The sequence below is a fragment of the Pagrus pagrus genome (assembly GCF_965226575.1).
Source record: "Pagrus pagrus genome assembly, chromosome: 17".
Taxonomy (NCBI): domain Eukaryota; kingdom Metazoa; phylum Chordata; class Actinopteri; order Spariformes; family Sparidae; genus Pagrus; species Pagrus pagrus.
In genome coordinates, this window is record NC_140201.1 from 26090432 (window position 1) to 26115269 (window position 24838).

Genomic DNA, 24838 nt, shown 5'->3' on the forward strand with positions numbered 1-24838 from the left:
TGTGTGTGGCCACCATGTATCAATACTTTCACTGCATATTTAAATGAAGGTAGGCTGAATTTGAGAAGCAAAGACATACAGTAAAGACACATGAAGAGGGGTGCGACATGTCACATTAATTGCAGGCTGAGGTTGTACCCAGAGCCTGGTAATGATGTGGTTGTAGAGGACAATAAAAGTCAGTTCAGCGGAAGGGATTACTAATAATTATCCATGGGTTTGTAACTATGTGTGTCACTACACCTACTGTAGTCTTTTGATCCAATGACAAAATAAAATATATTCATTTATGCAGCTCTACAAGGAAAATTCACCAACATTAGCGTTTCCAAGCTAATGTAACATATCATCCCTCTCTGATCACAGTCATCAGGGCAACAGAAATTCAGAGTCACAACAAACAGTAACTACAGCATAAGCATTGTTGGGGAGTTTGGAGTTTTTACACTACATTAATCAATGAAAAGAAACTAGAAGAGAAACAGAAGTGTCCAGAATCTTCTAGTGAAAGCACAGAGACATATATGACTGGGGAAGGACAGTAAAGTATTTGCTTTTTTGGATTTGGTTTTCTTAGAGATCCACGTCTTTACATTGTTGAAAAGAAGCATAAGTATTGTTGACTTCAACAGTAAGTGTATTGTAGGTTTGTACAATGGTATTATAGCTTCTATCTCAGACAGTTTTGTTTATTTCAGCACCAAAGGCCAAGCTGCAGTACCAGTTTAAACTGAAAAAAGAGACCTTCCCCGGTAGTATATTTCATAGACATAAAATATGAAATGACAAAGACAATGTCAAAGTGAAATGACACTACTTGCATGAGAATCAGAGAGGAAAATAGTGCATGCCATGCCTCTAGGGTTAAGCTGAAAACAAGATGAGAAATTAAGAGAAACAGGTGTCAAAGCAAAAAGAAAATCAACAATCACTGACGCAGGCAGAAAAACATGACAGCAAACAGCCAGAACAGATATCTGAAGACTGAAGATACAAACCTCCAACATTAAATTGCTATGTCTGATATAAATAGTTTCTCCCTCAAGTTTCTTAGATCTTTTCTGTGGAAAATGAGGAAAAAGGAAGAGCTGGTTGAATTCATTCAAACATTTTATTATCTGCTTTGCAATGGAATCCACTGAGATGACGTGAATAACAAAAATTAAAATAACTATGAGGTTGCAGGAACACATAGTGTGGGTTGCAGTTCCCAGTGGGCCCAGCTCAGCAGAGGACAGGTGAGGAATTCAGCACACCAGTTATGTGTATGAGAAGCCAGGCACACTCACTGCTGTGAGGAGAAGTCACATGCTGTGCATGCAAAGGCTGCTGCAGTGCAGTGCAGTGTACAGGAGGTGCAGCATCACGGTGTCTGCTTTTCACTACAAGCATTTTCATATTATAAAATTATTTTCTCTTGTCATGATGTTCACATCACAACTGTGATGACAACACAACAATTTGAACATTTACATTTTTATTTACTGATAAAAATGAGCTTATGTATATATACATGAGCTCATTTTTATCAGTAAGCTTGTCAATCACTTAATTAAGTGAATATGTGTGTGTGTGTATATATATATATATATATATATATATATATATACACACACACACACACACAAACACACACACACACACATAGCATGTCCACACATCAACTGCATAACTGCTACTCTGGCTGGCTGGCAGCATATAAATTCAATTAGGTGTGTGGACAGCCAAATGGTACTCAGGTCTCTACATCCAGCAGTTACAGTAAATTTGGAGTTAAAACAGTCTAAATTAAGTCCAAACTGAAATTAACAAGGAGGTATGTGTGAAAAACAAAGGTATCCTCTCTCTTACAAATGTTATTTTTTAAGCCACTATACCCAGATGTTTATTTCTGGAGAAGAACCCAAGTTTTTAACAAGAAACACTTGTTGTCCTTGGTCAATCAGGACATTCTTTTACAGATGATAGGACATGCAAAAGTCTTCACAGAAAGACAAACAACGGATTAAAGCACTCTGTGTCTCTGCGAAATGAAAACAGCACTCTCAGACAACTGAAAAACAAAAATATCAAAAAGATACAAAAGTATCTTCATTTGTGACAGATGCAGAGATGGGGGTGGTGAGTCAGCAGGAATACCAGCTCAGGAGCGTGCTAACCTTCCTCACTTGCACCAACTCCATCTTTGTTTTGTCCTGAGGAGAGCGCTGCTCCCCCATCAGAGGAAAGACATAGTTAGTGTATGTTAAGGTCCTTTGTCTGTGTACCTGGCCAGTGTAGCAAACATCCATTTGTAATACAGTAAAAAAAACACATGCGTGAAAGACTTAAGTGGTGTAACACTTCCTCTGACAGTTAAACTATTAACTACTGACTGAACTGAATATATAAAATTCACAAGTGCTATGTTTTTCAAAAACTTAAATTCTCAAATAAAAGCCAATAATAAAATAATGGCCAAGTGTCCAGCATGAACAAATAAAAGCAGTGAGTTACTAAAAAATAATGAACTATTATAAGAGCTCATGGTAAATTTAGCATAGTGGACATTCTCACATCACGCTCGCAATTCACTTTAAGGGGAAAGATTGGTTTAATAAAGCAATTAATCAGTCATATTATTTTTCATCAGTGTGATTTAGCACTTTGATTCTTCACATATTCAATTTGGATTAGGCAATAGCAGAAATGTTGGTCATCAACAAATTGAAACTGCTGGGTGTATTACATCATAATATATATTGTATATATATACTGTATACTGTATATATATATATATACTGTATATATTGCTATTGTGACATACAATTACATTTATAGTAGAAGAGGATTTCATCCATATTGTTACTCGTATTAGACAAGAGACAAATGATGCCATGTGAGCCATTGGAAGGCTTTTATCGATAAATATTTTTGAAGAAAGTTTAGAGTTCTGTTGATGGTAGCTTACAGCGATATCAAAAAGAAGGCAAAATAGAAAGTAACTACAGATAATTAGCAGAGTAGTGAGTGTAACATGGCTCTGTTGTTGTACTTATGGAATTACTGCTGTGAAAATGTACATTATACTGAACATTATGGTAAATGAGTAAACATGGGAGAAGTGTTGAGTTTCCTTTAAAAGGCAAACTGAAACAGTGAAACAGATCATGGAGAGCAGGGAGGATTAGGGAGACTTCTTACTCTCTGTGACCAACTATAATAAAATAGATAAGTTAACAATATATTTTTTATCTTCTAAAGAGGGACACTTGGGTAAAATGGCCTATCTCTTCTGTTTTTTCAAATAAAGGTCTTATTCTCTCCGCATTTGATTAAGTTAAGGCCACTATTTCATACTTGATGGTATGTATCATCCATAGTTTTCTTAATGGCGTCAATTTTATTTAGTTTCCTCTTTTCTCCTTTTTTACCCTCAAAGATAGACAGTGCATGCTGTTTTGTATCTATATTTTGCTGCTACTATGTATTTGTATTGCCCCAGTTTCTTACACATTGTACACAGTGCATAATATATTGTATATAGTTTCAGTTATAGTTTTAGCGTTCAACTGGTTCCAACATGCATCAAGCAAACAAACCTGACTCTTTTTCTCTCTTTCCCCATTGGCAGTGGTCACAGAGGGGGAGTGCCGCCGCTCTCTCCTGGCCACTGTCTGGTAGCACAGACAAAGCATACACTTCAGGATCAAGGACCTCACACAGCATTGGAGACCAATAGCTGCCACTTTGACTACAGGGTATATAGTAACAAGGTGGTTTTCTGGCTGGATTCAGCTCCTGGCAACCCGGGGCTAGATCAGGTGAACGTAACTCTTGACAACTGTGTTATTTCTCAAAGTTCTGTCAAGAACCTTGGTGTTATTTTTGATTCTACCCTCTCTTTCGATCAGCACATCAAATAAACTAGCAAGATCGCTTTTTACCACCTGTGCAATATAGCTAAAATTAGATACCTTCTTGTCCACGGCTGACGCAGAGATCCTGATTCATGCCTTTTCTTCTAGGCTGGATTATTGCAATGACTTATTTTCTGATCTGATGTGTGAGAGCACTAACAGTCTTCAGATTGTTCAGAGTGTTGCAGCTAGGGTCTTAACACATACAAGAGAATTTGATCACATTACACCAATCCCAGCCTCACTGCATTGGCTCCCAATTCATATAAGATTAGACTTTAAGGTGCTGCTGATGACATACAAAACTGTACAAAACACATATTGATGGATATGCATCATCATACCCTGGGCTCTGCTGGATCATTGCTCTTTTTCTGTAAAATTTGATGCCTCTTCACTCTGATCTTTTCTGTTTTACTGCTAATTATCTTGTGTGGCCTGCCCTCTTCCAGGTCACCATGGTGGAGGTGAGGTCGTGTGGCTCGGGCACCACTTGGCAATGCCTCGTCCTGCTCTGTCGTCTCCTGGATCCACACACTTTACATATATTATAATTTGTATCAGATATTCTGTCAATGCAACCTGTAAACTTTGATTTTGTTGTTCTTTTCTGTACATGCAACATCTATTGCATGCCTGTCCGTCCTGGGAGAGGGATCCCTCCTCTGTGGCTCTTCCTGAGGTTTCTTCCATTTTCTTTTTTTTTTTTTCTCCCCTGTTAAGTTTTTTTTCCCCTCAATATGCCAAGTTTTTCCTCACTTGAATCAAGGGTCTAAGGACAGAGAGTGTTGTTCACTGTACAGATTGTAAAGCCCACTGAGGCAATGTGATTGTGATTTTGGTCTATATAAATAAAACTGATTTGATTTGATCTTTTTCAATACACAAATAACCACATTCACAGTACTTGATTCCCTGTCATCAAACTGGCCACAGTTGGTCTCTGAGTTCGTGTTTGGTCTCTCAACCGGCTTCTTTTGCATCAACTACAGCCATCAATCACAGAGGGTTCAGGCAGAGCAGCAGGAGGGACATTAAAGGGAAAACCAGAAAATACTGTCTCAATAAAATATGATGCACTTTCACCGCAATCGATGAATAAAGTTATAAATGTGTGTTATCTACAGTAATCAGTGAGGTCTGGTCCCTGAAACAATCTACTCCGACATTTTGTTTTACAGCACAAAGACATGACTGGATTTTGATATTGAAATACAAAGAAATTGAATGATTTTTTGGCAAATATTGTTAAATAGGTGCACAATATGACCATTGATGTGATCTGAAATGGTTAAAAAGGCATCTTTCAGTACAGCTCTGTTTTAACAGTTTCCCTATTTATCAACCTATTATTCTTCCAAAACACAGTGGAGATTATGATTCCAACTGCATTGTTTTGTTGTCCCAATGGTAGGCTGTTACAGATCTGGTGATCTTAAATTATGATTAAGCAGTTATGGGTGGGTTCCATTTTACAATAATTCTGTGCTATCAAGTCTGATATTGAATTAGATTTGATTTAATTAAAGGGTACTGTTGGGGCTTGGCAGAGATATGCGCTCTACTGAGTGCCATTCTACTTGCTAATGTCACCAAGGGGGCCCTCAACCAAAGATTAACTGTATTTCTTTATTAATAAGCTCTTCTCTATGGCCTCTTCCCTAACCTCTGATTATGGGTGCCCTATCACCTCTGTTTTTGTTCAATAATGAACAGAGTTGATGCCTGCGCCTGTGACTGCGATGTAAAAGGATAGTGTCTATTACCTTGATTTCTGGAGTGGACTCTGGTCTGCGGCTGTGGCTCTTAGTGTACTCAGGTGGCTGACTCCCAAGCTTTACCTCTGCCTTCCTGTGAGCAGAGCGGTGGTCTTTAGGTGTGGAGCCATCATGACAGTCAGAGCGAAACAGGGTTGGTAGTAGCGGTGATGGGGTTGCCTCCCCAGGAGACACCGGTGACATAACGGGGGCACTGACTGGACGAGTGGATTTGTTGTCTGGAGTCGACTCAATGGCTGTGGTGGACAGAGAGGAGAGACAATGGCCTCACTTCAACAACAAAACAATACAAAAGAAAATTGGTATCTGCAGCTTTTAGAAATATTGGAAACTTTGCTTGGCCTTGTTTTCTAACATGCCCTCATGATATCAACTGATCATGAAATTATAATACTGTCCATTCATTCATCCATTATTTTTTTTATCTGAGTCTGGGCCACTGTACACAAGGAGGCCCAGATGTCCTTTTCCCTCGCCACATCCTCCAGAGGCCTTTTTCACAAAACTGATTTGTGAGAACTGCCTGCTTACAGATCGCAAATGGTGGCAGTGTCACGTTTCAAAATTGATTTTTCACTCACAAAATAGATTTGAGTATCCAAAAGGACTCTTGCATGGTCATGCATGGGACAAATACATAGCATTTGTTTGATTGTGCCAATCATTCAAAATGAACAAGAGGAAATCTTTTCATGTTGCAAATAACAGCCTGCATTTCAATTTCAAGTTCAAGTTATTTATTTGTCATTCTCATAATACACACTTATCAAAGATGTAAGTGAAAAACAGCAACAACATTCAGCAGACAAGACACCATGAAAGGAAGGCCACGAAAGAAAAAAGTCCCTAGATGTCTTATATATAAAAAACAGATATGTAAAAAACATTTATTGCAGTTCAGTAATAAAAACAGTAATAAATAGTACAGTTTAGCATTAGCTGTGTATGTTCTATAGCCAACGAAGCCACAGCATTTACCTAATGTAGGAGGAAACATGTATCTGACTCCTGAGCCATCAGCAAGCGATCCCCCCAAAGCTGCACCCTTTCTCCCCTGCTCCCCTCCCTGTACATCAACAGCTGCACCTGTAGTCACCAGTCTGTCAAGGTCTCATCGAAGCTGAATCTTAAATGGGAGCTGAACATGAGCTGAATAACCAAAAAAGCCCTGCTGAGGATATACTTCCTGCGACAGCTTAAGAAGTACTACCTGCCCAAGACAGTGATGATACACTTGAAAAGAAGGTAATGCTTGCACACTAACTCCATGCCTCAAATTACCTTCTTTTCATTCTACTAGATTACCTGACAGCCTTTGTACAGTAAGTGGTTGAAAATAGCAGTGGTCCTGTCTTAAGTGATGGTGGAAGGTATCTGTTTTTTTCTGCTTCCAGTGCATTCCAACCAAAACATTTTGACAGAAAATATCCCAGGTTGTGCCAAGAATAAAGGAGATGCAACACACCAAAGAAATAACAGGGAATTCTTTAGAACAAAATTTTGTGAAATTCTCCAGCTTTGTCTTGTATGACTCTTAATTGTATCCGCTCTTTCGGCCAAACTGCCATTTTCAAGAGTAAAAACATACAGTATGAAGAAGGCATTTAACAAATCAAGGAAACCTTTTTGTTTCGCAGGGAGTCTCTGATACTGCAGTTCACCTAAGACTGTGGGAAGTGCCGTCTTGTCCTCCACTGCACTGCCTCAGATCATGTCTGAAGATCACTAAGGATGAGACAGTGGCCTGTATCGCACCGGCATTCACAGTGGAACACTGGACATTAGTGTGATGGGGAGTACTACAGAAAGGGGGCTTCAGTGTGTCCATCAGTGTGTCACTCAGGATGTAATCACATCCTGATTGACACACTGATGGAACCTAATTCCTAACAGGGCTGCACCTAATAATTATTTTAGTTGTCCATCATCTGTTGAGCATTTAGTAGAGTATTGGATCAGTTGATGTTAAAATGTCAGGAAATGTTGGAAACATTTTGATCAGCATTAATGCCCAAGTCCGGTTTGCCCACAAACCAAAGATATTCAGTTAACTGTCATATATGATTAAAGAAGCAAGAATATATTTACATTTAAGAAGCTGGAATTTGTCCTGAACATCGAATTGACTCTAAGGAAACTTGACAACATTCAATCATCATAGTTGTTGAGGAATGGTCACAGTAATCTGTCATTTTCAAAAATTCAAATCTCCATTAGTTTTCATTTTCTTGCAACCAAATTTTGGTTATGCGTAATATTGATGTAGTTTTGTCACATCTAGAAGTTATTTGGTCTTGCATAAAAAAAACGAGTGCCACGTTTCTTGCTAAATATATTCAGAGCTGAAAATCCCACTTTGTGGGTTATTTTGACTGTAGATTTTTCACAGAAGGATTATTTTAATTTCCTTGAAACTTAAAACATGTGAAAGTGTTGATATTTATATCTAAAAAAATGTTACATTACTCACATTACTTACATCATTTATAATAACTTATGAAAATTTTATATGATTCCATTCGAACCCAATATGTTAAGCATCCCAGCTTTTACAGTGGATACACATTTGACCTTGTGCTCTTTTATGGTTTTTATGTAGACGCTGTGAATTTGGTTGATTTGCCACCTCCGTTCATAAATCAGTGGCTCCTCTCCTTTGATTTAATTCTTACCTTCATAACACAAAAAGGTGTACCATGAGGATCTCTTCAAGGACCTTCCAAGAACTTTTCTCTATTTAGATCAATGATCTTCCAAATATATGATCTAATTGTTCTGTTCAGTTATACTGTATGTGGACACACAGTTATGTAAACATCTGACTCATATGTAACTTAAATTCAAAGCTCTCTGCAATCAGAATTTTATTTGTTAAAATTTCTTTTAAACAATTTCATATTAAATAAACAAGCAGAAGTCTTAGATTAAAAAATACATTCAATCATTCATCTACTGAGTTGACTTTTAATATTACTGATGAGTCTCCACTCAACAAAGTGAATTTAATCTAATGCTTGGGACATTGGATTGATTCGGAATTTTCTTTTAGGCTCCATATTAATTATATTAATTATAAAACAAATGCTAGTTTCAGAATAAGTAAGTGAGTAAGAATGAGTAAGAACACGACTTGTCCAACAGCTTTAAATTATTATTTATTTACTATTTATTCACCATTATTGATTATGGTGACATACCATTACACCTCTGAATTACATCTTCATCCCTTAAATGGTGACAAACACACACACACACACACACACACACACACACACACACACACACACACACACACACAGATGACACAAACAGCACTGTACCTCCATCCAAGCTGCGTGAGTTCCTCTTGCTGGAAGAGCGCTGGAAAAGCGGTGCTGGTCTGTCAATCAGAGAGCTCGCCTGTCTGGTCTGAGCCTGAGTGCGACCACTGTAGCGAAACTTAGAGCCCAGCGCCAGGAATTTCTTAGGAGTGGTGACCATCTCAGTGGAAGTCAGCCTGACCACAAAAAAAAAACATTGATACCGATCTTCTTATTTGACTGTGGGACCGCCAGCTAGCAACCATATTCAGTAAAATGTCTACTATGCAGCTGTGTTGACACACTGACTTAAAGAGCACAATACCTTGGGAATCACAAGCAAACTCCAAGGCACTCTCTATTTATATAGCACATTTCATACGGCAGGCATAGACTCAATGTGCTTAAAAATACAAAAAAAATATGCATGACAAAATCATATCCACTACAATAAAATGCAATAAAAACATATAAGATAGGAAAACATATGTAAAATCATAATAAATTAAAACAGAATAAAAATGAATATGAGAGGGTAACACTATTAAAACGAATCAGATAAAAAGTGTTATTATTCACTGCCACCGCAACCCGACCCCGGATATTGGTAACAGGTAAGTGCTAGCTGTTAATCGATATTAGACCTTACAAACAAACTCTGATGCGTTTCAGCATCAAGCCATTCTCAGGGAGTGCCTTGGAGTTTTCTTGTGATTTTTATACCTACATATAAACCTATCGAAGAAGTCCAAGTGCTTCTACCTTTACATTTTTAACAGATACAATATCTCACCTGAAGAAGGTGTGATGCTCCACACACACTTTCCACAGCTTCTTTGCTGCCTGATAATTTGGTAGTTTGAAGCCAATTGCACTCTCATACTGTTCCACCTGTTGAAACGAGAAACAAAAATCTCAGAAAAACAAGCAGAATGAAATCAGCTTTATGGTTTCATTTATGGTTAGGGTTGGTTCAGTGTTTCACAATGAGCAACAGAATCGATGAGTGATGAGTGAAAAAGCCTTTAATGTCTCAGTTATTCAATCATATATACAGTAAAAACATGCCTATGCGTTTCAACGGGGAAACGGGGGATCTTCTCGGCCTTTGAGCTATTTCATATAGCTTCGCAAATAGTCATGTGATCAGTATGGACAAATCAGTAGTCACATGATTAGTATAGGCAGTTAAAGTCACATGACAGATCATGTTCGGGTTACATTTCAATTCCTAATTTGACATTTCCTTGCTCCTCATTTATTACTTGAACCAGTATTCATTTTGGTCTATCTTGCAGGCCATCCAAAAACTCTTATTTCTCCACAAGTGAGGGAAACGTTGATGCGATTTAAGGGAACTGGGATACATCCATGGTCTATCATGTGTCTTTAACTGCCTATGATAATCACGTGACTACTTATCTGTCCATATTGATCATGTGACCATTTGCTAGCCCAAAGGCGACCATTTTTATCTGCTCCGATGAAGGCCTTAAAGGCTAAATGCATAGGCATGTTTTTTTGTTGTTGTTTTTTACTGTTGTTATATTCAGTAGCTGGATATTGAAGGCGTTTTCACTCACCACCCTTCTGAGTGCCTCAGACCTCTTCAACAATTCTGAACTAGTAGGATCACCAAACTGAAGAGCACAAGATGGACATAATTTTCCACACCAGAGAAACACTCCCTACATACTGTTTTCTGAATGAGCAACAAGTTTTACAGGTGGATGAAAATGTGTATAGTGAAATCACTGTACCTCAGAGGGTCTTATTTTGATGAAGAAGCTGCTGCGTTTGTATGAGACCTTGAGGACTTTGGGCCAGGGGAAACGATTGATCCTCAGTTTGTCTTTGTAAACCATCAGACCACTGGAGCAAACCCCCAGCATGATGTCAACACCATCCAGATCCTGACAGAGACACCCAGAAAGACAGAACAAAAGATTTCCATCAACTGTCAACAAACTATGCAGATTTCAGAGTGCTATGACCTTCTGAGGAAACCTGAAATGGACAACAAAGATGAAGAGAGATCTTAAATGGGTGACAAATGACAGGCAGTATATCAAGGTGTGTGTTCCACCACAAGCCAAAACAGCTTCAGTCCGCCTCCTACTTATTACCATTTTTCCGAGTGATGTTTTGTTTATGGTGGTGGACTGAACTGTGAATGCCATCTGGTTGTGTAGTGCTATTTGTTTAAGTATTGGAGTGCAACTAAGATGCGCACATGCAAAGTTTGGCTGCGCCAAGTCAAACCGAGCCACGCTGTTTCGGGAGTGTTTTCGGGATGTTAATTTATTGCTGGGGAAATGCAACATTTCCTGTAATGCTGCCTCACAATAAAAGCTTTAAAATGACTAAACATGGGGGGCTTTTATTGTGAAGAAGTTATAAGAAATGAAACATGTTTTTAAGTGAAGGGGAAATTCTTTTTCACCGCATTCATTCATTCTTTTTCACAGCACAATCAACAACCGGCTCCCTAGTTTTGCTGACATTGAGCAGACCACTCTGTAAGATCATTGATTTCATCCCAATATCTCATTGTTGTTTGTCAAGCGGCTGTTGATCGGCTGTTGATCCCAATCTTCACAATAGATTTCTTTCAATGTCTGGGAGTGCAGTCATGGATGTACAGTGTGAATGAGAAGAGGCTGAGCACACAGCCCTGGAGGACTCCATTGTTGAGCACTAAAGTATATGAGTGAGCCATGAGTGAGTGGGTCTTATTGTGAGGATGTCCAATGTCCGGTTGCAGAGTGCAGTGCTCAAGTCAAGCAAATGTCTAGTTTTCAAAACAGTCCTGATGTAGGTGTTTTTAATTCTCATGGTGTGTGATGACTAAGTGGAGGGCAGTGGATATGGCTCTATTGGTTCTGAAAGCATACTGTTGAGGGTCCAGGCTGGCAGGGATGTTGTCTTTAATGTGCTGGAGAAGCAGTTTCTCAAAACACTTGAGAAAGTCTAGACAAAGAAACTAGATCAATTTAGGGCAATTTTTCCTCTGCTCTCAGTACCTCTATTACCTTTACTCTGGTTAACAACTATAGTGAAGCACCTGCCAGAATACACACTCATGTTTTGATTTTCAAGAATGTTCCATCACTGTCAGCCTCAGTATGAGTAGGGTTGATGTAAATGTCATGTGACAGTTCCATTCCATGTAGAAATGCAGCTATCTATGATGCATCAGATACATAGTTCATCTACATTTCATATCTTCTGCTCTTCATTTCAACTTCAGGTTGCAACTACAAATTGTGATAATTAGGCTTCCATTACAAACTATTTGTGCCTTATGAGCTATTAAAAGGTGATCAGTGATCTGAAATTAATCTTTTGAGTTCTTCTTATTATTATTATCTTGAGTTCAGTTCTGTTACTTGCAAATGGTGTAATTGGATTTGATAAGAATTTCAAAGAGATCAGGATTCTGGAAGCTGATTCGATACTGAAATTTTAGATTCTATAAAATGCGATCAAACCTCTCTACTAGGAATTTCTAACCTAATAATTTTCATGCTTTTTCAGCAATAATTGTAAACTCATAACTGTCATTTCAATATTCTTTATCTATATTTAAATGGATTATTCTATCACTTCCTTAAAGTTTTCCTTATCTCAGAATCAGAGCACACCACAAAAAGAAAAGTTGTCTTGTACTGTATTTTTATCTGTAGTGCTCACCATCACCCACAGGAGGGCGGTATAGTCCTCTAAAATCTCTCCCTCCATTTTAGCTTAAATCCCCACCCTGATGCAAAGAGTGTGACCTGATTTCTACTGTAAAACCTGACATGTCACATGTTTACCTACTGTCTAGACCTGGAACACACACTTCTGTGATGCATAACAAATACACTAACAGACAAAGCTGCAGAGCCGCTTGTTTTGTTTTTGTTGTCTTTTCCCTTTTGTTTTACATCTGTACTGTTTGCCCACATAGAGCACTGGAAGGCTGAACCACATTCAAATCCATACTGTGTGTGTTGGAGGTTTTATTTGATCTATGAAGCACACTTGATTCTAGAGTCACCACAGAAAACATTTTGTGCTCACCTTGGCCTGATGAAGGTCCACTCCGTACATGGAGAGTTTCTTGGCATTCTCCAGGAACATAAGGTCTGCTTGGGCCGGGCTCATTGACCTGCCACAACACCACAAACGAAAATTCTGTCATATTTTGATTGGTCATGCTAATTTAAGAGAGACGTCTGTTCAATAAGGCTCTAATCACACCAAGGCTCTAATCACACCAAGGGATTTCCAGCAATGCGTCTTGGTGTGATCAGTTGCTCGCTGTGGCTTACAGACTGGATCACTGTGAGGTATTCTAGATAGACGACCTATGGTTGATTTGCACTGTAGAGATGTGTGAAATTTGCTGACTTGTTTTTTTCTGTTGTCATTTATAACACACGATAGCATTTTAAGAGATACAGGGCTCAGAGGTCAGGTTGAGGGCCCCTCCTCAGAATTTGCAGGCCTTTCCCAAAAAAATCAAAGCATGAAACCATGAGTCATCTTTTGCCTCTCAGTTAAAAATCCAGTCTTGTTATTTAGTTCAAGCGTTTTTACTGTTAGGTTGATTTTGTTTAGTTCCGCTCTGACTTAAATTACGTACCAAAAGGAAACAGCCAGAAGACAGCCATTTCTTTTATTCTCTGTTAGTGATGTTTCATAGTTTTATTGTTAGTGCAGTCAAATATCTGCATAGTTTTCTATTAAACACTCAAATGAACTGATTATGCTAACAGGTTTTGTATCAAAGTGCTATTACCATAATATGGTTCATTCATTTTGTTTTACTTATTTGTCAATGCACAAATGCTACAAGGGTAAGTATTAAAACAGTTGAGACCAGCTCAACCATGATGTTTTTTCTTCCCAGGCACAGGAAAAGTAGAATGTGACAGTTATGACAACAATAAAACGGCATTTCATTTACATATGTGAAATCAATTTTGCGATTTTATTGGTAAAAGCAGGCTTAGTTAGGGGGAATTTCTCTGGTATTTACAAAATCTCTTTGTGCTATGTAGAGTCTATGAAAGTGTATGGTAACAACAGTGACATCTCATGGTACTTACCTTGTCTTCATTCAGTATTAAGAAAATATTTTGCATGTTTCATACAAATGGGTTACAGGGCAGGATACACTTTATGTGTCATTTATAACAGGTAATTACAGTAAAGTTCTATTCATCATGCCCTTATTTGTGCTGAAACTACCCATACTGTATGTTTCAAAGAATCAATGCACACTACATTTTACGAGCAGTGATAAGGTAATTATGGGTTAAGTGCTGAGACATTTGCAGACCACAGGCAATACACATGACAAATAATATCCCTCATACTTGCAGCTGTATGGTGACGTTACATGTTGAGTCCCGCTCTTTTGATCGTTATTTTAAATCATTATTAATACCATAAGATAATATACAGAGCAGGTGGTGTTATGCACATTTCTCCTTGTTTCGTTCAGAATTGCTTGAACTATGACCTGAAGTGACAGACTGTGACGACTGCGGGTCATCAGTGAACGTTATTAGTGAATCAGTCCACTCAGCTATCTTCCATATTATTGTTTCTGTTGTATTCATTGAAAACTTTACAACATTGCTTTCCTCAATTTATCATCAACACTGATTGGGATATCCACATTAAACATGGCAAATTTCTCCTTTAAACAAAGAACATGTACAGCACTGTCGTTTATACTTTTACCTTAGATACTTCATTAAGTTTTGCTGATAATATTTATGTGTAAATTTTTTAGGGTTTGCCTTTTTACATCATTTTTACTTTACTAGGTAATGTACAGTACAGACCAAAAGTTTGGACACACCTTCTCATTCAATGAGTTTCCTTTCTTTTCATGACTATTGACATTGTAGATTCACACTGAAGGCATCAAAACTATGAATTAACACATGTGGAAATATGTACTTAACAAAAAAGTGTAAAACAACTGAAAATACGCCTTATATTCTAGTTTCTTCAAAGTAGCCACCTTTTGCTCTGATTACTGCTTTGCACACACTCTGCATTCTCTTGATGAGCTTCAAGAGGTAGTCACCTGAAATGGTTTTCACTTCACAGGTGTGCCCTGTCAGGTTTAATAAGTGGGATTTCTTGCCTTATAAATGGGGTTGGGACCATCAGTTGTGTTGTGCAGAAGTCAGGTGGATACACAGCTGATAGTCCTACTGAATAGACTGTTAGAATTTGTATTATGGCAAGAAAAAAGCAGCTAAGTAAAGAAAAACGAGTGGCCATCATTACTTTAAGAAATGAAGGTCAGTCAGTCCGAAAAATTGGGAAAACTTTGAAAGTGTCCCCAAGTGCAGTCGCAAAAACCATCAAGCGCTACAAAGCAAGTGGCTCACATGAGGACCGCCCCAGGAAAGGAAGACCAAGAGTCACCTCTGCTGCGGAGGACAAGTTCATCCGAGTCACCAGCCTCAGAAATCGCAGGTTAACAGCAGCTCAGATTAGAGACCAGGTCAATGCCACACAGAGTTCTAGCAGCAGACACATCTCTAGAACAACTGTTAAGAGGAGACTGTGTGAATCAGGCCTTCATGGTAGAATAGCTGCTAGGAAACCACTGCTAAGGACAGGCAACAAGCAGAAGAGACTTGTTTGGGCTAAAGAACACAAGGAATGGACATTAGACCAGTGGAAATCTATGCTTTGGTCTGATGAGTCCCAATTTGAGATCTTTGGTTCCAACCAGCGTGTCTTTGTGCGACGCAGAAAAGGTGAACGGATGGACTCTACATGCCTGGTTCCCACCGTGAAGCATGGAGGAGGAGGTGTGATGGTGTGGGGGTGCTTTGCTGGTGACACTGTTGGGGATTTATTCAAAATTGAAGGCATACTGAACCAGCATGGCTACCACAGCATCTTGCAGCGGCATGCTATTCCATCCGGTTTGCGTTTAGTTGGACCATCATTTATTTTTCAACAGGACAATGACCCCAAACACACCTTCAGGCTGTGTAAGGGCTATTTGACCAAGAAGGAGAGTGATGGGGTGCTGCGCCAGATGACCTGGCCTCCACAGTCACCGGACCTGAACCCAATCGAGATGGTTTGGGGTGAGCTGGACCGCAGAGTGAAGGCAAAAGGGCCAACAAGTGCTAAGCATCTCTGGGAACTCCTTCAAGACTGTTGGAAGACCATTTCAGGTGACTACCTCTTGAAGCTCATCAAGAGAATGCCAAGAGTGTGCGAAGCAGTAATCAAAGCAAAAGGTGGCTACTTTGAAGAACCTAGAATATAAGACATATTTTCAGTTGTTTCACACTTTTTTGTTAAGTATATAATTCCACGTGTTAATTCATAGTTTTGATGCCTTCAGTGTGAATCTACAATTTTCATAGTCATGAAAATAAAGAAAACTCTTTGAATGAGAAGGTGTGTCCAAACTTTTGGTCTGTACTGTATGTGAACACTTCCAACACTGTTTGACTGTGGCAGTGTTCTGACCTGTATGTATGGTGCAGCTCCATCATTTTGTCCTCCAGCTCCTTCGTCTGACCCTGGGCCATTTTCATCTCCTTAGCGTATTCACTGCCGTGCACCTCGGGGTCATACTCACCCAGCTCCGACTGCAGGGCGTACGAACCCAGCAGGGCCAGTGTGACGAAGGAACAGGGAAGTCGGCCCTGCAGGATGTCCTTCCGCAGCTGGAGACACAGATAGTACCTGCAACGCATAAACAGGGATCAGATGTACTGTGTATGGAATTAAGGTTTTATAACAGATAATCTTATTTGGAGGCTTGTACTGGGTTCGTACTGTACAGAAAAGGCTAGTCAGTGGACTTTTGGTTAAGATTGTTGTCAGCTTTCATACTTAAGTCGCCTCTTATCTCTACACCCCTGTAATGGTTTATTACAATGTTTGATCCACATGGGTTAATCTTGATATTAAAAGCACATAGCAAAAATTCACCCTACTTATTATTATTGTTCTCCTGCTTCGGAACATATGTTCTTGGCCACACATAATTAGGGCCCTGTGCACAGTGAACACCCTAAGGATGACAAGTTATCAAAAGTTGTTGTCTACATCACACCGCGTTCCCATGGAAGGTGTGTATTGTGTATTACATCAGCATTTAGGGTTTGGTGCCATACCCTAAAGCCAACAGGAAGTCAGCTATTTTGAATTTAGTTTTGACGTTTTTGCCATTTACAGGCGATGTACTGTTTTGAACTCCTTCTACACATGGGGTCAGTGCACAGTGAACACCCTAACAATGAAAACTTATTAGAAGTTTTTCTGCCGTAACTCCACTGTAAATGGTTAAATCTGCCCAAACTTCACGTTTGATAATACCTGTACACATTAATATGCCAAAGCTCAGTTAGAGTCATAGCGCCATCTAGCCATACTTTTATATACTCTTCTTAGGAGGCTGACCAGATCCACCTGAAATTTGCTCAGAATCATTAAAAAATATTAATGTGAGGACAATTGAAGCTGCAGCAACAGGACTGCTCTGAGTGCAAAGACTGACAAATGTTCAGAGATTCTGCCACACAGAGTAACAGCATCAGCAGCTTGAGGAATTAACTTCTTTAGTGACGTCATACAGTATACCAGCAAATGTGTTGATGTGGTGATCACAAAGACAGAGATCATTCCCCAGTTAGAAGGCCTGGCTGAATAGAGAAGTGGGGGCTCTATCCAGAGCAACTGGAGAGAAACTGGTTCTCCAGCACATCAGAGACAACACTCCTGCCAGCATTCAACACAATCTCACCCATGAAGCTGATTGGAAAACTAAACACTCTGGTGTTTGATATGAATAACTAAAGTGTGAATGTGTCTGCATACTAATGAATAGCAAGGCTGTACATTTACTGTTTTTACACATACCACTGGAGCTACAGAGGTGTAAAGTTTTGCAGCACAGGCAACAAAACTGTAGCAAGAGTATACAAGTATCAAGTTAAGTCAATTATAGTTTGAGAAAATTACAATTCTTTGTAGTTGTTCACTGAGAAATTCTGGTATTTCTTAGCCCACCTCAAGCTCCTCCTCTGGGTCCACTACAAAACAGCCTTCTTTTGACAGTGCTTTTGCTGCTTGTAGTCTTGCAATCTTTATTTAGCTAAAGGTAGATGCAAATAAAATCACGCATTCACTCCTAAAAACACTGAGTACTATGTTAAATGTGATGTTAAAATCATCACACCTCATCTGGAGATATGAATCATTTTCACATGAATCTTTTGATGCAACAACATTTGGTTTGTAGGTAGCAGTTGACAAAATCACTCGATCCCATGTAATACCTTGTAATGTCTTCAGACAGCTGGGCTGGATCCGGTGGGTAGAATTTCACATTGAAGGTGAAATTATAGTTAGCACCTTGAGAAGGAAAAGGAGGTTGTGATGAAATAACTGTGAACATGTATTAGAAACATGTAACAACAGAACATTAGAACAGAAGGTGTTCTGCCCACCTTGTACCTGCCTGCGGATCTCCTTGGTCAGGTCCATCCAAGTCTAATAAAAAAAAAAAAAAAGAGGTATATAGCATGAGGTTTGCACTGACAGTGTCAGAAGTCCTTAAACACTGTTGAACATGTTGACCATCAATGATATTTACATACAAAGAACTGCCTTTTTCTTGTCTTATGGAATACTGAGGTTGGGACTGTTGGATTGATTTATTTTTCCTTTGGATAGAGGCCTGCCCACGGCATTTCATTTCACAAGAGAAACTTGCTGCAGGTACATTTTTGCAATGGCATTATATGTGAGTTGTTCGTTGTATCTGACAAGAAGAAGTGAGCATGCTGCATGCATGTTTGTGTTTATTTGCTGTACTGTTCTTGTACCTGTTAGCTGCCCTCTAATGACACAGTTGCTGCTTGGGGGAAAAGTATGAGCAGGCTTTGAGTGTCTTGTTTCTGTATATTTTTTTAGTTTTTCATGGGCTACTGTATTTCTGTCAACCCTTTTAGAGATTGTATTATTTTACTTTTTAACACTAGCTCATGGCAATTTTTTAATCCAATATGATGATGCCCAGAGGCATTTTATTTACTGGTGCTTACCAACCTTGGTGCTTTAGATGTAGGTAATTGTATTATCACATAACTAACTTGCAGCCTAAATCTGTGCAGTTTAAACATTCATTAAGTTTTGTGCCATGGGCAAAGCAGACAGTCACACAACTAGTTACAGTCACATCCAAGAGGCTTCTTTGGTTCAGTTCTGAAGAACTGAACTGAAGAAGCTTCTTGGATGAGAGGTGAAACATCTCTGAAACAAGTCCAGTTGCATACAGCACTTTGAATTACCATGACCTGGATGACTGAGAACCTTCATCAACAGAAAAAACTTTTCCAAGGTTAAGTAAGTAAGTAATCAATCAGAGCCCTACTTATTTATACTCCTGTTGACATGTTGTCAAGTCAAATTATCTTATTGCACTGGCAGATAATTAGAATTTTTTTAAATCTATCTTCTCAAATCAAGCATTTCTTTCTTATATTTAGATTTTCGCAGTGTACATTTAAGAAGCTGGGAACAAAAAATGTTGACATTTTGGTTTGAAAAATTACTGAAAGTAATAATTGGTTGTCAAAATAGTTGCAAATTATTTTTCCTTTAAAGGTGCAATATGTAAGGATTTAAGTCAGTGAAGTCAATTTTATTTATATTGCACCAATTACCACCATGGGTTATCTCATGGTACTTCCATTGGAGCAGGTCTAAAATATTAATTAATTTACCCCATGAGCGAGCACTTGGCGACAGTGACGAGAAAAACAACCTTTTTAAGAGGCAGAAACCTAGGAGCAGACCTTGACTCATGTTGGCCAACCATCTGACTTGACCAGTAAAAAAACAATCAAAAACTAACTCAACCTTTTTAGTATTGGATCAGTGTGCTAGCTACTTAACTTACTCACTGAATGGTGATGGGGGGGGGGGCGGTTGTATGGAACGATTTTTTTTTTGGCACCATCCACAACTTTTGACAATGGAAATGCAAAAATACTAATGCTAGGTGGAAACGAGACTTCACTAGTGACAATTTCTCACCTTCATGTTGGGTGTCTCCCAGATGGCCAGGCCATAGTAGTCTTTTTCCAGCAGGTTGAGGTGGTCACACACCTTCATGAACAGCTCCTGACCTTTGGCATGTTTCTGACACACACATAGACAAAGTGAACAAGACACAGAATAATTAAAAAATATAAAAATTAACAGGAGTCAGATTCCTTGTTTGTGTACACATACTTGGCCAATAAAGCTGATTCTGATTCTCTGTCCCATAGGCCCTTCTGTTATTCATGGAGGTGCCTGCTCCTGCGCTCATCTCTTTTGTGGAGTCCCCCAAGGGTCTATTCTGGCTTTCCTTCAATTCACTATGCCACCCCTGGGGCAAATCATGCTTGGACATAATATTGATTTTCATTAGTTTTGATCTGCAGTGTGTGAAACTGTGAATGTAAGATTAATAACTGTAACTAACAGATGGTAGTTGTTGACATGGCAAAAGTTATCAGCATTCCCTAATAATGTTGTCTTCATAATAATGAGCCAACAGCAAGTTATAGCTCGGAAGCAAGGACAACAAAAATTGTTCTGTTATAAGCCAGTTGTTCTACCATCTGGCAATACATAAGTATTCAATGCTGCATCAACAGACTACAGAGCAGTTTCATTCCTCAGGATGAGACTCCTCACTCACTTCTTAATGCTCTGCTATAAAGTGTTTTTTATGTTTTTAGTTTTGTCAAATTACTGCATTTTTGCCAAATAAAGCCATCGTAAGTCGATGTCGGTGGAATTTAATGTACTGTCTAATTACAGTATTATTTGGAATTAAGGGAAAAAATAGCATATTAATTTCTAATTGCATGATCTCTATCTTAGATCTAATAAGGCATTATATGAGGTATCTAATTACAGCATGGGTTAGGTGTGTGGTTGATAATTAGGGTTTTTCTGTGTTTACTGTCTAACAACAAACTATTTATTTCGTTTTTGTCTAATTTGACACAAAGTACAGTTTATTATGTCTGATTAGTATGCTTAGAATATAACTGTTTGTTTACTGTCTAATAAAGAACATAGTGTTTCTAGTTTTTTTCTAATTTAATACAAAATTACGACTTATTACATCTCATTAGTGCACTCTAAAATAAAGTGCGTCCTTGTAGTACATTTAGGAAATTGGACGCCAAAATTTCCCCAGTCTAATTACCCCAAATTAGAATACTAAATACCCCAACACTTGCAGAATTAACATTATTGTCTTGTCTGCATGCCTTATCAAATAATGTTTTAAAAAAGGCCTGTAAGCTAGGTATAATTTTTGACTAAGAGTTGAAGCTCAGCTGATGAAGGAGTACATCCTGAAACTGAGACAGGATCATCCTTTCATTTGTAGATTGTGGCAAAATGCTGCTGGTTACCTGCAGGTAACCAGTACCATCGTTATCTGATAACAGTAACATAAAAATAATTAAAGAGAGTAGCTAAACAGTGAGCAGGTTTTAATAACAATATAAGGAATGAAGGAGAGCAGAAGAGGACTGAATGGAGGTTAAACCAACTGACAGTCTGCCTGCTGCTCAAGACTTGTTGAATGTCATCAAAAGTTTTTTCTATGATCAACACAAGAGGAACAAAAAATACTCAGCAATTTTACTAATGAGTTTTAATGTCAACAATTTTGCACCAAACACATTGAGTTAGTATCGCACCACTGGAAAGATTGTGATAGAACTAGGTTGTCTATGCAGTAGAATAGAGAATAGAAAATTGTTTTGGAAGTTTTGTTTTGAAAACAGAAAAGGTGCTCCGGTATTTCCTTTTGCACGAAAGGTATACAACAACCAGAGTACACCGCACCGCAGCCCACCGCACTGGCCCCACTGGTAGCTGCCATACTCTGTGTGGGCCAATGCTTAGTGTTTTCTCGTCCAGTTTTTGAGACAATCTGGCCACAAACTATCTTGTATTACAGCTAAACAGTACAGTAAAATATCTTCCTGAAAACGGTAACACTCACAAAAATGTGAGTAGTTACTGAGGAGCGAATAAGGAATGAATCAGGAATGACTTGATAGTTAAGTCAACAATTAGGTACTTCCTGAATAACTGTGATCTGAGGACTGTATAGTATATAATGATGAGTTACTAGAGAACAGACTGGGAGAAACTAGATTTTTGAATCATTAGGTAATGATTAGTTCATAAGTATCAGTGAAACAACATACTGACCACTTTATTCATGAGTTGTTCCTCATTAACTATGAACCAACTGCTGAGAGGCACCAACTAGTGATGACTCATTAATTACTAATTACTATACTAATTCATTCATTAAATACTAAATAATTTAAGCAGTAGTGACTGTTTCTATGCACCTTCACATAAAGTGAAACTTCATACTAAGTAGTTACCGAGTAGATCAAAATCACAATCATCATCAAATACTAATTACTTAAGCATTAGTTACTCTTTTTGTGTACCTTCATTCAAACATAATACTGAGTAATCTCATTAAATACTTAATCTTTAGTTATTCTTTTCATGCCCCCCTCAATCTAAGTGACACATAAAACTGAGTATACTCAGATTAATCATCACCTCATGATAATGACAAGTAGCTACTTGTTTTTCATTGGAGTTCAAAGTTAGTTCTTTATTAACAGACCACAGATGGCAGGATATCAAAATATTTCAATGATTATATTCACAACACATAAACAGCAATATTCATGTCCAAGTCATTAGAGATGCTGACGCCTTAAAAACAAATGTCTCCTGCCACTGGGATGAGTCAAATTTATGTCCATTAAAGCAAAATGTATATATTTTCACCTTATATCTCACTCACTTACATGTAAATATAACCATCTCTTCAGAAGAAAAATAAAAGTGTACATTTAATAAAAAGCTTATTTTCATGTTGTCAGGCTTCTTATTCAATGCAGTCCTAGGGCTAAGTGGTTGGTGCAAGGGATGTATTAGGATTGGGGCAAAGTAACATGTCTTTCAAAAGAGTTAGTTGCCTTGAGGGTGAGAAGGGCAGCTCTCTCTCAATCCAACGTCTATGCTCTTTGTGTCCATGGAAGCAGGCATACAAAAATGCAATACAATCTGTAGTTCGAACAACAGCCCATGTAGGGAAGATTAATGTTGATTTGCATATACTACCCGCATTGTAATGTCACAAAGCTGGTTGAAAGTCATTAAAGTTTCCCTCTAAACAGTGTTTCCAGATTTAGCTGGCCTAGCATGGATGTTGCTAACAAACATCTCACAAGCTTGACGACGCTTGCACTCAATAAAGGGAGTAGTGTAGACTTCTTTACCAGAAAGTTAGCTCTTGTCAGCAGTAAGGTTTCATAAATAAGTGACAAAAACTAACAGTGGAGAAGATTTTAATTAATTATTTAAGGGAGTGCTTCTGCCAGGTTGCTAATAGCATCTTACTTCTGTTCCTCAAAGCATATGACTTGCAGTTCATCAGATCGACACAAGAGCAGCATAGCTACACCAAACAGGATCACTGACCCTGGTACATGATTACCATAACACAAAGCCAAGTGAATGAATTCATTCATTCATTCATTATGACAATACTCATAATCTGTAGCTCTAATAAAAACATACTTGGAAAAATAACCCTAGTGTAACACTGAAGGCTTTAACACTGATTGCGTTATTGTTTTCGTGTTAACACCAGTGTTGGAGAGTAGTGACTAGCAATTAAACTAGCAGTTTAACTACATTTTGCAGTACCTTCATGGTAGTTAAATAATAATTCAAATACTTACATTTGTTGTGTAGTTAACTACTTAAATAGTTTGGGGCAATACATGGAAAGGGATTATTTTTAAATGTTAATTTTACCATTGCTGCTCTACTGTTATTGAACCCCCTTTGACCAGCCCTGCCCCCTTTCCTTCATCCTGACTGCTGTAAAGGCATGCCTGGGTAATGCACTCATGACTTAGGTGCCAGTTAATCAGAAATATCGACTATTCCTATTTATTAGAAATTGTTGAAAGAAGTTGTTACATACTATTTAAGAAGTTACCTGGCTAACTGATTTTCCAACCTTTGGTGTCTGACTGATGGACAATATATATAAAACCAAAAACTAACATTTCTTGCATTTTCCAATGTATAGTGGGGTATTTTCTTTTTAAATTATTATACCTTTTTTTTTGCATTTTCCATTTGTATACATTTGCTTTCACACCACAGACACACCACACCAGAGTCCGCTTGACAGCGATCTGAGACCCACCTTTTCAAGCGTACTTGGTCCAGTTGTTTGGTCTGAACCAGGGTTCGATTGACAGCTTTCACACCAGCCCAAACAATGTGCACTAACCTTGAAAACAGACCAGGGTCCATTTTAACTGAACCAAACAGGTTAGGTGTGAAAGCATCCTTAATCGAGTTAATTTAATTTTTTGCTGGCGTGTAACTTTTATGTTTAATGTTTAGTTATAACTTTGTAAACTGTCACCTGTACTTTGATCAATCTCATTTTTCCCTAGGGTAGCTTTGTTGAAGTTCGGCTTCTTCCAGCATGAAGTAAATGGTAGCTTGTAAAGCTTCCAAGTAGCTTCCCCAACACTGCGTAATAAAGTGGTTCTCAACATTTTTGGGCCAGCACCCCCTTCCATTGTCAGAGTTTCCTCTGTAGGGTGGCTGGGCTCAGCTCAGAGTTCGGTCCTCTGCGGGGAGCTCAGAGTGGAGCCGCTGCTCTTTCGCGTTGAAAGGAGCCAGTGGTTCAGGCATTTGTAAGGATGCCTCCTGGGCGCCTCCCTTGGAAGGTGTACCAGGCATGACC

The 24838-nt window shown here is 38.5% G+C and overlaps 1 protein-coding gene across 1 annotated transcript in view; it reads right to left on the bottom strand.

Moving 5' to 3' along the window:
* Nucleotides 1-24838, bottom strand: part of epb41a (erythrocyte membrane protein band 4.1a) — a 68788-nt gene that overhangs the window by 25697 nt on the left and 18253 nt on the right. The window contains exons 4-15 of the mRNA XM_084378569.1: nt 20059-20163; nt 18468-18510; nt 18297-18372; nt 16480-16698; nt 13042-13129; nt 10737-10889; nt 9770-9867; nt 8998-9173; nt 5666-5913; nt 3582-3656; nt 2160-2207; nt 999-1061 (exon numbers count right to left, since the gene is read on the bottom strand). Of these exons, the coding sequence (XP_084234695.1) occupies nt 999-1061; nt 2160-2207; nt 3582-3656; nt 5666-5913; nt 8998-9173; nt 9770-9867; nt 10737-10889; nt 13042-13129; nt 16480-16698; nt 18297-18372; nt 18468-18510; nt 20059-20163 (1392 nt within the window). The remainder of the gene's footprint in view (nt 1-998; nt 1062-2159; nt 2208-3581; nt 3657-5665; nt 5914-8997; nt 9174-9769; nt 9868-10736; nt 10890-13041; nt 13130-16479; nt 16699-18296; nt 18373-18467; nt 18511-20058; nt 20164-24838) is intronic.